The sequence below is a fragment of the Amblyomma americanum genome, chromosome 5 (assembly GCF_052857255.1).
Source record: "Amblyomma americanum isolate KBUSLIRL-KWMA chromosome 5, ASM5285725v1, whole genome shotgun sequence".
Lineage (NCBI taxonomy): Eukaryota > Metazoa > Arthropoda > Arachnida > Ixodida > Ixodidae > Amblyomma > Amblyomma americanum.
Window position 1 is genome coordinate 205,518,948 of NC_135501.1, and position 14,270 is coordinate 205,533,217.

At 45.6% G+C, this 14,270-nt stretch overlaps 1 protein-coding gene across 1 annotated transcript in view; it reads left to right on the forward strand.

Moving 5' to 3' along the window:
* Positions 1-9,251, forward strand: part of LOC144133519 (kelch-like protein 10) — a 33,184-nt gene extending 23,933 nt beyond the window's left edge. Inside the window, exons 9-12 of the mRNA XM_077666672.1 lie at positions 581-759; positions 1,879-1,998; positions 4,401-4,526; positions 8,965-9,251. Coding sequence (XP_077522798.1) covers positions 581-759; positions 1,879-1,998; positions 4,401-4,526; positions 8,965-8,978 — 439 coding nt within the window. The 3' untranslated portion in view covers positions 8,979-9,251. The remainder of the gene's footprint in view (positions 1-580; positions 760-1,878; positions 1,999-4,400; positions 4,527-8,964) is intronic.
* The last annotated feature ends 5,019 nt before the right edge of the window (positions 9,252-14,270 follow it).

The following is a 14,270-nucleotide window of genomic DNA, read 5'->3' on the forward strand; positions in this document are numbered from 1 at the left end:
CGTCACGCAAAAAGACACTGTCATAGGGCACGAACCTAATTATCTGAAAATGGATTGAATGGCCCGTTGCCTTCCGGCAACTTGATCTGTTTTTGAGAGCTTGTTGGAGAGAAATGCGATTATGTATTGTTGAACCGATATTTCCCCTGCCGTGTTTAGAACAACGAACGAGCTGTTGTACTCTGATGTGGGGTTTTAGGGAATAGTACTGTTGGAAGAATCGAGGGAGAAAACTCGCACTAGCGCTTAGACAAGAGGCTCTATTCTAAACTGGTGACATGTTCTGTAGTCCATATACTGATGGCATGTTACATCAAAGCAGCGCATACTCTGTGAAGTGATCCTCGGTCACTGTCCATTTTTATGCCTTGCTCTAAACTGCGTTTATCGTTGCTCTCAATCGTGGTCAGCCAGCATCCCCTGCAGAAGGCAGGTCTATACTAAGGACGTGCAAGTAGTCCGGTTATGGCATGCGTTCTTGAGAGCGGGTGCATACGTCCTTGAGGGTTGGGCGTGGTACTTAGAATTCATACGTGCATTAAAAGCTTCGCCCCATCGATTGCTTTTTTTTTCGTGTCAGCGTGGGTGGTTTTACCGGTCGGGAAGTGCTGGACACCGTCGAGTGCTACGACCCGTCATCGAACACATGGACCAGGGTTCTGACGATGTCCACGCCTCGGAGCGGTGTCAAGGTCGCCACGCACAAGGATATCATCTACGTGATCGGTGGCTACAATGGCGTCACGCGTCTGTCCTCAAGTACGCTTTTTAATTTATGACCGTATTTCTTGGATTACAAAGCGACACGGGGTGGAAAAAAAAACTTGTGGTCGTAGTAGTAGCGGTTTTGGTCCATTGGCGCAGCGGCAACCAAGAAGGGAATGCGCTAAACTCCAGGCGATGATGTAACGCAATAATGCGTTCAAACAATAACGCAGTAAGGATACAGGCGTTTAATTAAAATAAGCGTGCAGAAAAATAAGCGTATAAAAGAAGTGAATGTCGCAGGGAAAGGTGTTCATTTCGAATTCAGTGGCTGTGAACAAAAAAAATATTATTGTGCTCTTCAACGCGTTATCATTTGCGTTAGTTTTAGAACTTCATGTTAGAAAAATCTGACCCTCTGTCCTTATGAAACCTTTGTTGGCAATGGGCAAAGTGGAGAGAGGCAGCGGGTGGCTGCCGACGAAGAGAAGATAGGGAGACTCCTCTCCCCTTTCAATGGAGAAGAAAAGTGGGAGTGGGAAGACGAAGAGAGGGTGGGAAGCGACCGGTGGCGGGTATATGGGAGAGTGTAGCGAGAGTATGGCGTGTCACACCGTAATTGACGGAGTGGGTCGCACCACCCGCTCGCGTGGTCTGAACCCGTCAGCGGCAGCGGCTGCTCCGGCCGGGGTGAACACTAAGGCTAACGCGTACACTGCCGTATCGATCGCATTGATAGTCAATACTTTCGCTCATGCTACCTAATCCACCAATCTGTACCAATCCATATTAGTAAGGTGTCCAGTGTGACAAATGCAGCAAGGAACATGGGTGAAGGAAATGAGAGGGGGACTTCAGACGTCACGAGTGACGCGCCTATGTTTGGACGAATCGGTGATTGTCATTATGACCAATCAGCTTGAAAACGCGCTACCTTAAATGCGCGAAAAGTGACCTTGACAGCTGTCGGATCTATTCTATCCTTCCTTCCTCATTGTCTCGCGGCGCCTCTACACCATCCTCGAAAAGCCCTATCTCCCTCCCTACCATAACTAGTGCTTGTATGCCATCCTGCCTACCCCCACCTCCAAGTGGCAACAGCCTGTCATCACAGCAAAATAATACTTTTTTTTTCCTCTTCTTCTTCTTCTTCTTCCGCGTTTCTCTTTCCAGTGGAGCAGCTCGACACCAGGAGGGCTCGTTTCTCCGAGCTGCCCAGCATGAGCCAAGCCCGGAGTAACTTCGCCACCGTCGTCCTTGAAGGGTTTATCTACGCGATAGGAGGCTTCAGCGGTGTGTATACACGCACAGTGCTCGTCCCTTGCGCATGCGCACGAGGCTATACAAAGAACGCAGAGCGTTCGTCAAAACGTCTCTGTCTGCCCGTTCAGCGGGTAGCCGTATACATAGACTCCACTGGAGCCTGTAGTTGGAGCACCCTGAAGCAATCCAGGTGCCACAAAGATAGGAAGCAACAGGTGGTTCTAGCGTATTCCATCTGGACGAAATATACATATAAAAAGTATAAGCGAACTTACATTCACATCTCAAGTCTATATCTCAAGATGATTATTTCGGAACCCTTCCAGGTTCCTTGTTTACTGCAATTTCGCTCCCCGCAGCCAAAGACCGCGATATCGAGAAACGCGCACATCTTACGCCTTGAATACAGGCTGTTGGACTTTATGGTTTTGCGTCGTTTTCGTAGCAGCAAGAAACAATACGAGGACAACGCAAGGGACGACAAATGAAAGCACTTATCTTGAAGTTCAGACCAAGCTCAGCGCCTTCACCTATCGTCCTTGTGTTGTCCTCCTATTCGCTTCTGGCTGTTACGATAAAGATCTGACTTCCTGTGGTAGCTATTGGTTGTTTCATGAGAAGGAAAATAAAATTGCCGCGTTCACCGCAACTACCTAACTGAACTAGCCCGCGGCCGAAAAAGATTTAGAAGACAGATATAAAATGGGACGTTGCAATAGAATTTGAAAGGAATAGGTCGCTTAAAGGGTTGATAAGGAGGAATGCCAGAAAAACTCCTTGTATAATTATAGAGCCTGAGGAACGCTTTCGTCTCTCCCTGCGTCTACTCCAGCAATAATCAATTTTGGCTCAAGTGCTACAAGAAACAGCTGAACATGCGTAATAAAAAGTGCACGAGTAGTTAACTGAACACTGCTATCAAGATAGGTGGACATAAAGTTCAAGGTATAAGGAAATTCTTGTTCATCTCGACTAGCAGTTACGGGGCGTTTCGACGAAGAAGCTCACATTTTACCTTATATTCCTAATCTTCCGTCTTATACGCGTAATACTGCTGAGCGAACAAGGCTTATAGGGTGTCTCCGGAGTTTTTCGAAGTTGACGTATTCTGACGAAGTGTTTATATGGCATCGCTTTAGAACCATCCCAAATCCCTTATGAGATTCTGCTGTACCGTTTTTGTCAAAAGTAACCAAGCAATAAGGTTTGTTTTGTAGCAGTGTAGTGGAGCATTTACGGCACCCCTTGAGCTCTAATTGTGTGTAACGTATGTTAGAGCGTTATCCTCTCCTTTGGAGACATTTTGGTGGTATGTAGTAGATTTATGAATTGTTAATTTATTCATCTCAGCGCCTGATACACCCTCTGGAGACAGGAAAGGGTTACAGGATGTTACGCTCCTTATGACACCAGCTTCACTGCCTTTTGCATTGCTCAGAAGCAATGGCGGAGCAGATGCAGACAAGATGAAGACTCGTTCATGTACAACAACGAAGATGCAAGTGCAACCCAATGCCATGGAGGCATCTCCAGACAAATGAAAAACAAAACAACACATTCCATTACATTTAAAACGTTGTAATCTTATTATGCGAAGCATAACGAGCTCGTCGGCTCGTTTGGCGGTGTTCAGTGTCACAGCTGGGTCGATTCCAAGTGTCGGGTCACATGATCACATATGGTCGGTGTGTATGATCAGGTATATGATTAAGCATCACACGTGATGCGTGGTCATGGCAAGCGTTTAATTTGACACCGTACAACCAAAAGCGACGACCGGAAGTGACGTCACTGATCAGGAAATGAAGACCGGAAGTTACGTCAGCAAATAGGAAGTGCCGAAAAGCGCCTCGACGGGCTCCTTGTGCTACCGCAATTCAGGTTGAAAGGTGTCTAGGTGTCCGCTCATTGTCCATAGTCACTGCTGCGATTGTTTCGATCTTATAATTTCGACCACCCGGCCATCTTTAACGTGCACTGACATCGCACAGCACACGGGTGCCTTTGCGTATCGCCTCCATCGAAACGCAGCCGCCGCGGTCGGGTTATAACCCGAGTACTCCGGATCAGTAGCCGAGCGCCCTAACCACTGGGCCACGCGGCGGGTAGAAGCTTATGAGCAAGCACTAAACGAGAGCGAAACTAGTGCACGTTAAAGATCTCCAGGTGGTCGAAATTATTCAAGAGTCCTCCACTACGGCACCTAGCTCTTTCTTCCTTTCTTCTCTTAGTCCTTCCTTCATCCCTTCCCTTACGGCGCGGTTCAGGTGTCCGCCGATATGCGAGATAGATACTGAGCTATTTCATTTCCCCAACAGCCAGTTCAATTCAATTCAATTCAATTCATAAGCTTCTAAAAAGGGCGGTTGAGTAAGTAATAAATAATGAAGCTTACCTTTAGTGATTTATTTCCGCCCTTCCCGCCCCACCAGGACTGACGACCGTGTCCCTGGTCGAGCGGTACGACATCGAAGGTCGTAAATGGTATCCGGCTCAACCCATAAGTATGAACTGCAGTGCCTCGGCCGCAAGCATCGTTTACGATGTGCTCAATCCAGGTGAGTATATGCCTACTTTACACCCTACTTTAGTTTAATTTACCGCTCAGCAGAAAAGTTCCTGAGTGCAACTGAACTGCATTGGTGTAATTTCTCGTCCTAAGTGGTGTTCACTGCAGTGCGCAAATGTAATCCAACTTCACCAAATAGGCAATAAAGTAATGAAACACGATGACTGTTCAGTCATATAGTACATTTGACGGCGAATGATATTAGTTGGCATTTTATTTGTATGGATAGGTATTATACAGGTCAATTCCTCGTCTTGATTGCTAGAATTTTGCGAGCATTCCTTTTCTTAATGTGCCGCAATAACAGATTTCATTTGTTGCTGAATATTTCTTAGTAAACGTCAAATGTCAGTACTGGGCCTTTGTTATGTGAACTAGTGGCTGTAATGTATGACATATCTTGCATGCCATCAGTTGACGTTGTGAAGCTTTTCTCACTGCGCTTGGCAGGAGTATTGCCTTTTTTTGGAATACTTTTTGTAAATATTATTATCATTCTTATTTTTGTACTCGCCCGACTAAACGCGTCTCTTTTCTGTGAAACACAAGTCGCAACGACATTTTATTAAGCTCGTTTTGGTTTGAACTAGAGCTGTGATGACTCAAACGACGAGGCTCGTTCGAGAGCACCGGAAACACAAATAGGGCACCTCTGAACGCGTTTCAAATGAGAAACAAAAAAAAAGATCCTTCTAAAAATCCTGCTTCTAATAAAATGGAAGCGTAGAACTTCATCTTCGAAATAAGTGCACGACGTAAAACATCTTACCAACTGTCCGTCTGAGTCCTACTCAAAATGATGAGCGGCTTTTCTCTGAAAGTTTCAATAAGTGTAGCGGCACCTAATGGGCATTTTTAGCAGCTAAGATCCTCAGAAACAGATAGGCTGAAAGGAGTGGTGTCCACTCGTGCTGTATTGCTTTGAGAACTGCAAATTGTCACTTATTTGTCTACATTCACAACACCGTGAATGTAGATTGGGCGAGCATATAAATGCATAGCAGTAAGGAAAAGATTGCAATCTGGTAATGGCCTAAAGCACGCATGCTACTTTTTACTTGCTCTCCATCTTTTTTTTTTGTTTCGCTTATGTACAGCGTATGAAGCAGAAAAAGAATGGATTTCGCAAATATAGCTTGATGGCAAACTGGAGATGACGGAGACATAGCACAGCACAGCCCATTTTCTGTGTCAAATGTCTTCATTACCGAGCTGCAGAAGACGCGCGTAGCTAATGTAAATTTTGTTCTAAAGTATTTTTTTTCTAATCTAATGTAATTTTTGGTTCGAACTCCGCACTAAGACGAATTTTTATTTAACTTCAAAGTTCCTGTTAAAGATTTACAGTGCCGCCGTGCGGCTGCGCATAGGTGGACGCTAATGTGAAATTGCTCACTTAATACATATCCATTCCAACTTGGGTAATTGCCCTAAACACATCTGATCAGTTTTTTTTCCTTATTTCGGAGTTGTATAAATGTCGCTGAACCTTAAAACTAAAACTTCTTGTGTTCCTGACGGAATCTCAAGCATATGTCTCAAGCGACCGCCTGAACTTGTTGCCTCATTTTCTGCAATAATTTTTTGTACTCCACTCTCGTCAGGACAACTGCCAGATGCTTGAAGTTGGCTGAAGTTTTTTTTTTTTTACACTTAACAGGGATCGCCTATTACAAAATTACGTTAAATATCTTTAACGTTTTGCGGTAAACTACATAAATGATCTATTGGTGAAGATATTGTGCTCACGGAGTTATAGCACGCGTCAATGGTACAGCAACCCAGCTGCTCGGGTAATCACTCTTAAGCCTTGTCTCTCGACAGTAAGCACCAAAATTATGCAACCCTTTTAGATCTTACCAAAGCCTTTGATAAAGTTACAAGCGGAAAGGGAATGTTTAAACTCAAAACGATTATTGCTTGCTTGAAAAGACGGGCTGAGTGCGTTAAAATTGACGAATAAATTTTCGAAACCCTTCCAGTTACATCAAGGATAACACAGGGTACTGTTTTAGGCACTTTGCTCTTTTTGATGCCCTGGTGTGAAAATTAGACTTTTTGCTGATGTTTCTGTTTTGTTTATAGATGTAACCTGTCCGAATATTCAGCCTGCATTGTATACCTACTTAAATAACTCTTCAAAGTGGTGCCATAAATGGGGATATTTGCTGACAGTCACATGTCTTCACTCGAGTGCATTGTAAAAGACCCCCCCCCCCCCCCCTTGTGTTTTCATGTACATTAGGTCCTTCAGATGATAGCCTGAAATACTTGGCTTTCTACTTTACTTCTAACTTGTCCTGGAAAATGCATATTAATACAGTTTGTTCTGCGTTCCGAAGACTCCGCTCGCGGAGGCTTGAACTTAGAAACGTCGGTCCTAATGCAAAATTACTATACTTTTTTTTTATCTGACCGAAGTTAAAGCACGCACGTACAGCATGAGATCCCAACACTAGTTTGATTATTATGCGCCTTGAAAACTTGAAACTGTCAGCTTGGTATTTAGCAAATCATCACGGGTCTCCTCCCCTTGCGAAACTATGGTGGCCAATTGCACGACCCTTTAATTACGGCGAAAGCAAGGAAGACGGAATCATTTGAAACCTTATTAAGAGTATGCTTGCAATGAACCCTTCCCTTTACCTAGCACCTCTGATTACTAGTAATACAAGACACCAGTACCCAAATCACTTACTCCATATTTGCTCAAACTTGCACATTTAGGATTTCTTTCTCCCTAGAGTATTAGTCGGAGACAATTCGCTACAAACAACCTCTCGCACTTAAAATTTTCTACAGATTTACATTTGCTTAAATGTCGCTGCTCAGTTGGTTATTACTTTTATTTTTTACTGTGCCCCTCTGCTTGAACCGCAGGGTCCGCAATATGTGTTAGATAAAAAAAAAATCACCTGGCCGTACGATTTGCCGTTCAGCCCAGAGTTTCAGTCGGGTCATAAATTCGCCACTACATGACTAGAAAGAAAAAAAAAACGGCTTGAAGGCTTCTGTCCACGGCTGTACTTGCAAAACTAACTGCATTTTCTGCGCATTTTCCAGCTCCTGTCACAACTCTGCCGTGCACTGGCAGTCATTATGGGCACTGTGGGCTGCAACCCAGAGGGCGCTGCCCGCGATTGCATAAAAAAAGAAGAAAAAAAAAACTGCGAGTGACAGGAGCAGCGGCAGGAGCGAGGCGACATTCTTTTAAGCGATGATTGATTGATTGAGTCGTTCATTGACTGCAAAAAATCTATTTGTCCAGAAGGAATGGGCGCCCCCGTAGTCCGGGGCGCCTCTCCTGTGGTGGCCCGAGCCCATCCAGGCTGGATATGTGCCCTGCCACCAGGCTGACCGCCTGAGCTGGGATCCAAGCGGGATTCGCGCCTGCTTCGTAACGTTGTCTTTCTCATGCGTAACGTTATGCGTAACATCATCATCATCATTATCTTGGTGTGCCCGCAGCATGGCGTACCTGGCATTTTTATCCAGTAGATTATTGCTTGCTTGATAAACTGTATTTTCTTTTCTAGCTGAAAACACATAGTTGAAGGAACACCTTTTGTATTCCACGCCAATGCGGTCGAAATAATGACGTCAAACGAGGCCTCTCAAAACCATGCCCGGACATCACCGCAGCAACAGTTTTTGAGTTAGCGTACTTAGCACATACATCATGCTCAAAAACCACTTCAAATTGTAGATAAGGCTGTTCGTTCGTATTCGGGTTTCATTTATTGCCACTCGCTCTTGCTGATGCGATGGCAGGTGGCGCTGCGAGACCATTACATCAGTTACACCAAGTTGCTGTGCACCACGGCGTTGGTGTCGGCACTGAACAAGCTGGATTGTGCTAACGCTGCCTTAGAATGCGCATTAGACTGAAACAATGAAACTGGTGTCACCGCGGTGGTCGAAATTTCCGGAGCCCTCCACTACGGCGTCCCTCATAGCCTGAGTTGCTTGGAGACGTTAAACCACCGTAAACCAAACCAGACCGAAAAAATGAAACAAGCGCATGCGCACCTGACCATCGCATTTGAAAGGCATCAGTGCGGTAGCCATAACTTTGTAACAGCATGCTATATAGTTTTTACATGTTTGAGGGCAAAAAAACAGTAATATAAAATAGTTGCAAATAGCCAACCACAACACCCTTCTAGTTAACATCCCTGCTTTCCCTCTTCCTCCTTATCTCTCTCTCTCTCTCGACTCATTGCATGCAGGACGCTAGAAGCTCTGCTTTCTTTGACAGATCCGATATGTCATACTACCACTCTAACCCCTCTACCCCTCATATTCCACTAATCCTCCGCATGCTTGCCGATGGCATGACTCATTTTCACTTTACTTCTCGCCCGCTTTTATCTAATCAGTATAATCCAATCTAATCTCTAACCCGTTTCATTTCTGTCTCTCTGCAGAAGCCTGGCTGTGACCTGGCAACCGCACCGTTTCTTTTTATTTTTTTTTATGCCACAGCCTTTGGGAAATGCTTTCAACCGTCGCGACCTGCATGCCCGATCGTCTTGCTGCTTTGCATTCAGGGTCACCAGCAACCGAGATGCAAGAACGGAATAGAATAGGCTATTCTATTCTATTCTATTCTATTATGAATTATGGATAGGATTATGGACAGGATAAGCTAGAGATTAAGAAGGGATCTCAGTTGCTTATCTCGATTAGGCAATAAAAATACAAAAATTCTAGGTGCCCTGAAAGGAGGTTGTTTGTCTGTTTTAACTGGATACTAATGTAGGCAGTCGATTCTTGAGCATATATGGGTATAAAGGCCATGTACTCGAGAGCGAAGGTAGTTGCTAACTTGATGAAAGAAATAAAAACACTAGGTTACAACAAGGAGGCTGTGGGCTTTTTGGCATGATTGGTCATTTTGATAATATTTTGAATTCTATCGAAATTTTATCGGAGGAAAATAATCGCATAATAGCACTCTAGAGCTGTTACGTCGTTTCCATTTCTCTTTCGTAGTAACTGGCTATTAGAAGTAGGTCTTCTCTATTCACCTTTTATCCTGAAAAAACTCCTTCGATCATGCCCTGTAGGTTGCATCAACATAGTTTCGTGCTTTGCTGCCAGATGGCGGCACCGGTCCACACTTGACTGAGAAGTTTCCCAAGCGGAAGTTGCCAACAGCGGCGGTTTCTTTCTTTCTTTCTTTCTTTCTTTCTTTCTTTCTTTCTTTCTTTCTTTCTTTCTTTCTTTCTTTCTTTCTTTCTTTCTTTCTAACCGGACGAACCCTGCATGCACTGGTGGCATATTGGTCATTCCGCAAGAAGCATGTCAGATTTTTTCACAGACCAAAAGCCAGATACAAGCGAGAAGCAGTTCATTTAAATGGCCCATAAGCTCAACATATGTGCATTTCATGAGCCGAATAAACCAGCCGCTCAAGTTTTCTCCCCACTTGACTGGAGTCGATGACTGTATTCTTCTTTTCTAGCTGAAAACACATAATTGAAGGAACACCTTTTGTATTCCACGCCAGTGCTGTTGAAATCATGTCAAACGAGACTTCTCAAAACCGTGCCCGGGCATCACCGCAGTAACAGTTTTTGGGTTAGCGTACTTAGCACATACACAATGCTCAAAAACCACTTAAAACTACAAATAAGAGGTATTCCGAGGCCTGAATTGGAAACGGTTGGGGATAAGAGTTAATGAAGAATACCTAAATAATCGTAGATTCGCTGATGACATTGCCTTGCTAAGTCACTCAGGAGATGAGCTTCAAAGCATGATAAATGAGTTAGACAGGCAGAGCAGAACGGTAGATCTTAAAAATTAACATGCAGAAAACCAAAGTAATGTTCAACTGGTACGTCTAGCAAGGGAACAGCAGTTCACAATTGGCAGCAAGGTGCGGGAAATGGTAAAGGTATACTTAGGGCAGATAGTGACAGCTGATCCGGATCATGAGAGAGAAATAACTAGAAGAATAACAATGGAGTGAAGCGCATATGGCAGGTTCTCTCATCATGAATGGCAGTTTACCAGTATCCCTCAAGAGAAAAGTGTACAACAGCAGCACCTTACCGGTACTCACCTAAGGGGCAGAAACGTAGAGACTAAAGAAAAATGGTTCAGCTTATGTTAAGGACAATGCAGCAAGCCATGCAAAGAAAAATGATAGATGTAAGAGACCGGAAGCGGGCAGAGTGGGTGAGGGAACAAACGCGGGTTAATGATATCCTAGTTGAAATCGAGAGCAATAAATTGGCTTGGACAGTGCATGTAATGCGAAGGCAGGCGTAACAAAAGAGGCGGCAGAAAGTTAGGTGGGTGGATGAGATTAATAAGTTTACAGGCAAAGGATGCGCGCAGCTGGCAAAGAACAGAGGTAATTGGAGAGACATATGGGAGAGGCCTTTGCCTTGCAGTGGGCGTAGTCAGGCTGATGATGAGTCGAAATCAAGAGGACGAAATGGGCTTGGACAGGGCATGTAGTGTGAATGCAAGATTACTGATGGCCCTAAGAGTAAAGGACTGGATCTCAAGAAAAGACAAGCGTAGCTTGGGGCGGCAGAAAGTTAGGTGGGCGGATGAGATTAAGAAGTTAGCAGGTATAAGGTGGTTTGGTTTATGGGATTTGACGTCCCATAGTGACTCAGACTATGAGGGTCTCCGTAGTGGAGGGCTCAGTACAATTTCAACTGCATGGGATTCTTTAACGTGCACTGACATCGCACAGTACACGGGCCTCTAGAACTTCGCCTTCATCGGAATGCCACCGCCGCAGCCGGGATCGATCCCGCGTCTTTCAGGTCAGCAGCCGAGCACCGTAACCGCCGAGCCACCGGGTGGCCGCAGCTGGCACAGGACAGGGTTAATTGGAGAGACATGGGAGATCCCTTTGCCCTGCAGTGGGCGTAGGCAGACTGATGAGGACGATGATGTCTTCAGCTTTCCGCAAAGGAAAACTAAGTTACCCAGAAGACTTATTTTCAGGCAGAAATCGGGTTTGAGCTTAACCCGACATTTAAGAAATCTGTTCGGGGTGCAAGAATCTAGTAACTTAGGTTTCACCCGACAACCAAGGCCCCTAACTATAAAGTGTCTTATTTGGAGTGTTTACAGTGCTGATATTCCTGGTAAATAATTCAGGAGGTGGATCCTAAACGCTTGCTAATTCAAAAATAACCGCTCCGTTGTGCAGAAAAGAGCACGTGCAGGCGTCCCGGGAGCCTGTCAACAGAGTAGTAGTAATAAGTGGTTTATTAAAAAAAATAATAAAAAGTAAGGAAAAGATTTTTGCTAGCCCCCGCATCTGCCATCGATACTGAAGCACCTGAGCTGGGGCAGCGGAAATAAAGGATAGCAGGCAGAATGGAGACATTAAATGAAAGAGGTGAGGGGACAGGAAGAGAGGACAGGGAGGGGGGGGGGGGGGGGGGGGCGAGGTGGTTGCGATGGTTGCGTGCACATGTAGACGCCAGAAATAAGAGGCGAAGAATGAACACATGCTTTCGCACGTCTACTCGGTTTCACTATGTTAAAACCCCACCACTTCTTTGCACAGAGAGTTGTTCGGGAGGCTGTGTACTTTGCACGTAGGCCGGCTGTTGTCTGAATCATTTTTGCTGCGCCATTCTTCGTCCGGCATCTACCTCCTCTCCCGTGCAAGTGGAGAGGAGGATAAGGAGAAGGGGCAGGTGGCCCAATGCGCCCAAACACCGCTGGAGGTTTCACACAGACGACGCTGACGGCGCCGGACAGTTTTCTCCTTTATATCCCGCCTAATGCTGTCGCATTAAAATAATAGTCCAGTGGTGTGCACCCCATTGTGACTCGCAGCGCGAGCATGACTGTATATACGTGCTGTAGTGGCCAGGATCCAGTTGTCATGGCAATGTCAAGATGTTTTACATGACCTCGGAGCAGCTGGGATTTTGGCTTTGGGGAGAACGTGGGGGGTGCTTCACATCTCATGTCTTTTCCTGTTCTGAAAGTATAGGTATTTGCAGGTGCCTCGCATAGCCCAGTGCCCATTACGGCGGGACCCTTGGACCTGTTTTTGAAAACATGTATACGCCATCAACTCCTGCAGAAGAGACCCGAAGAAACCCTTCCGTCTCATGAATCGGGCAAAGCTTTGCCAAGCACAATTTCTTTATCCGAGATTTCCGAAGTGCGAGTCTGCGCAAGAAATCGAAGGAAAGTCGAACAAAAAACGGGGTCCGAGGGACGCGGCAGACGGAGGTGGAACATGCGCATATATGATGTTCCGGTTGAAAGGCTTTTCATGTCGGAGAGTTGGGGAGGATGGAGAAAGGGAGACTGGGGAGGGAAGGAGTGGACGTGACTATTCGTTCTCGTACCTGTTTTTCATCGAACGTAGGATGTTTGAGCAAAGTGTGAGATGGGAAGAGAAGGCCTGAACGGGGCCGTTAACACGCAGTCTCTCAATTTCCTCGATAGGCGAATGTTTTGCGACTCCCTATTTCCCTTGCATTTGCGCATATTTTACGCGTCGAAGGAAAGAGTGTCGTCAGCAAGTTCTATTTCGTGGCATGAAATATGAATTACAGTGTTATCGCGTCGCTTCCTCTTGGTCTTCCGCTTACGCAGGTGTACTTACATACACTTGAGCTTTGTGTGATGGTTTGTCGGAGAGCCTAGATTCGCCTATTGTTCCGTCCGCTTCGATCTGCCTTATTTTTAGCGAAGGAGCTTTGTGTTCCTCTGGATGCTGAATCGTAGTTACCTTACGCTATCCTCGCTGATCCTAGAGGCAAGTATTGGTTTTCTGGCGAACTATGACTTGATTTTTTTAACTTCTTTAATCAGTGTACGTTATTTTACACGCTTCTCAAGGACACCAGGGACTTTCAGTGTTTGAGAAATCACTGGCGCCTTATTGCATCGAAACTATTTCACTGCAGCCGCTGTTCAAAGATGAGGAGCCGTTCTTGCGCTGCTTGGGCCGCCACCAGTAGACTTGTCGCCGACTCAGACCCATTCTGAGCCATACTCGAATTCCAGTTACCAACACTCATTGTCACTTAGACTCACTTCAACTCGCAGAAACACGGAGGCAGTTGACCTGACAGAGTCTGAAGTGGCCTCTGCTTAACATGGTCTCAATGGGCCCAGAATCGCGACATCCTCACTGAAAACTTGAACTCATCCGAACTCGCAAGCCGTATGGACATACAGATTAGCCCACTTCAACGAAGACTCACGGGGACAGAGAACCATTGCTGTACCAATTGAGACTGGGGCTGACGATTGTGATACTCAGAATACAACTGAAATGGATGCACACTCACTCCACCTCAAAAGCATCTACTGGTTTGGACTTGCGTACTCGGGCGTATACTCGTAGTGGTTGAAGCGCGTATGCCAATATCACTCCAAACATATTGGGAGTGAGCTTTTGGTTGAAACCGCACGCGGTATGTGCAGTACGCTGTATGTCATCTTCCGGTCACGAAGTAATGTAGTAAAAAAGGTTTTCCGTGCGGAGGCTCAAGCTACTTTCTTACAGCAACCGCGATGCCTGAGGTGTCGTCCGGCTAGCAGTAACGTCCGTTTCATCCCACAGCTCTGCTTTGCGCCGGAGAACACTTTTCTCTCTCACTCATTTTTTTTTCTTCCCAAAACTCGCCTTGGCTTAGAACCTCTTACCCTTGGGATATGTAGTTCGGCAAAGGTCTAGCTCGCCCATGAATACGCGTCCGCGGTGGTGACCGCTCGAGCGAAGCGCGCG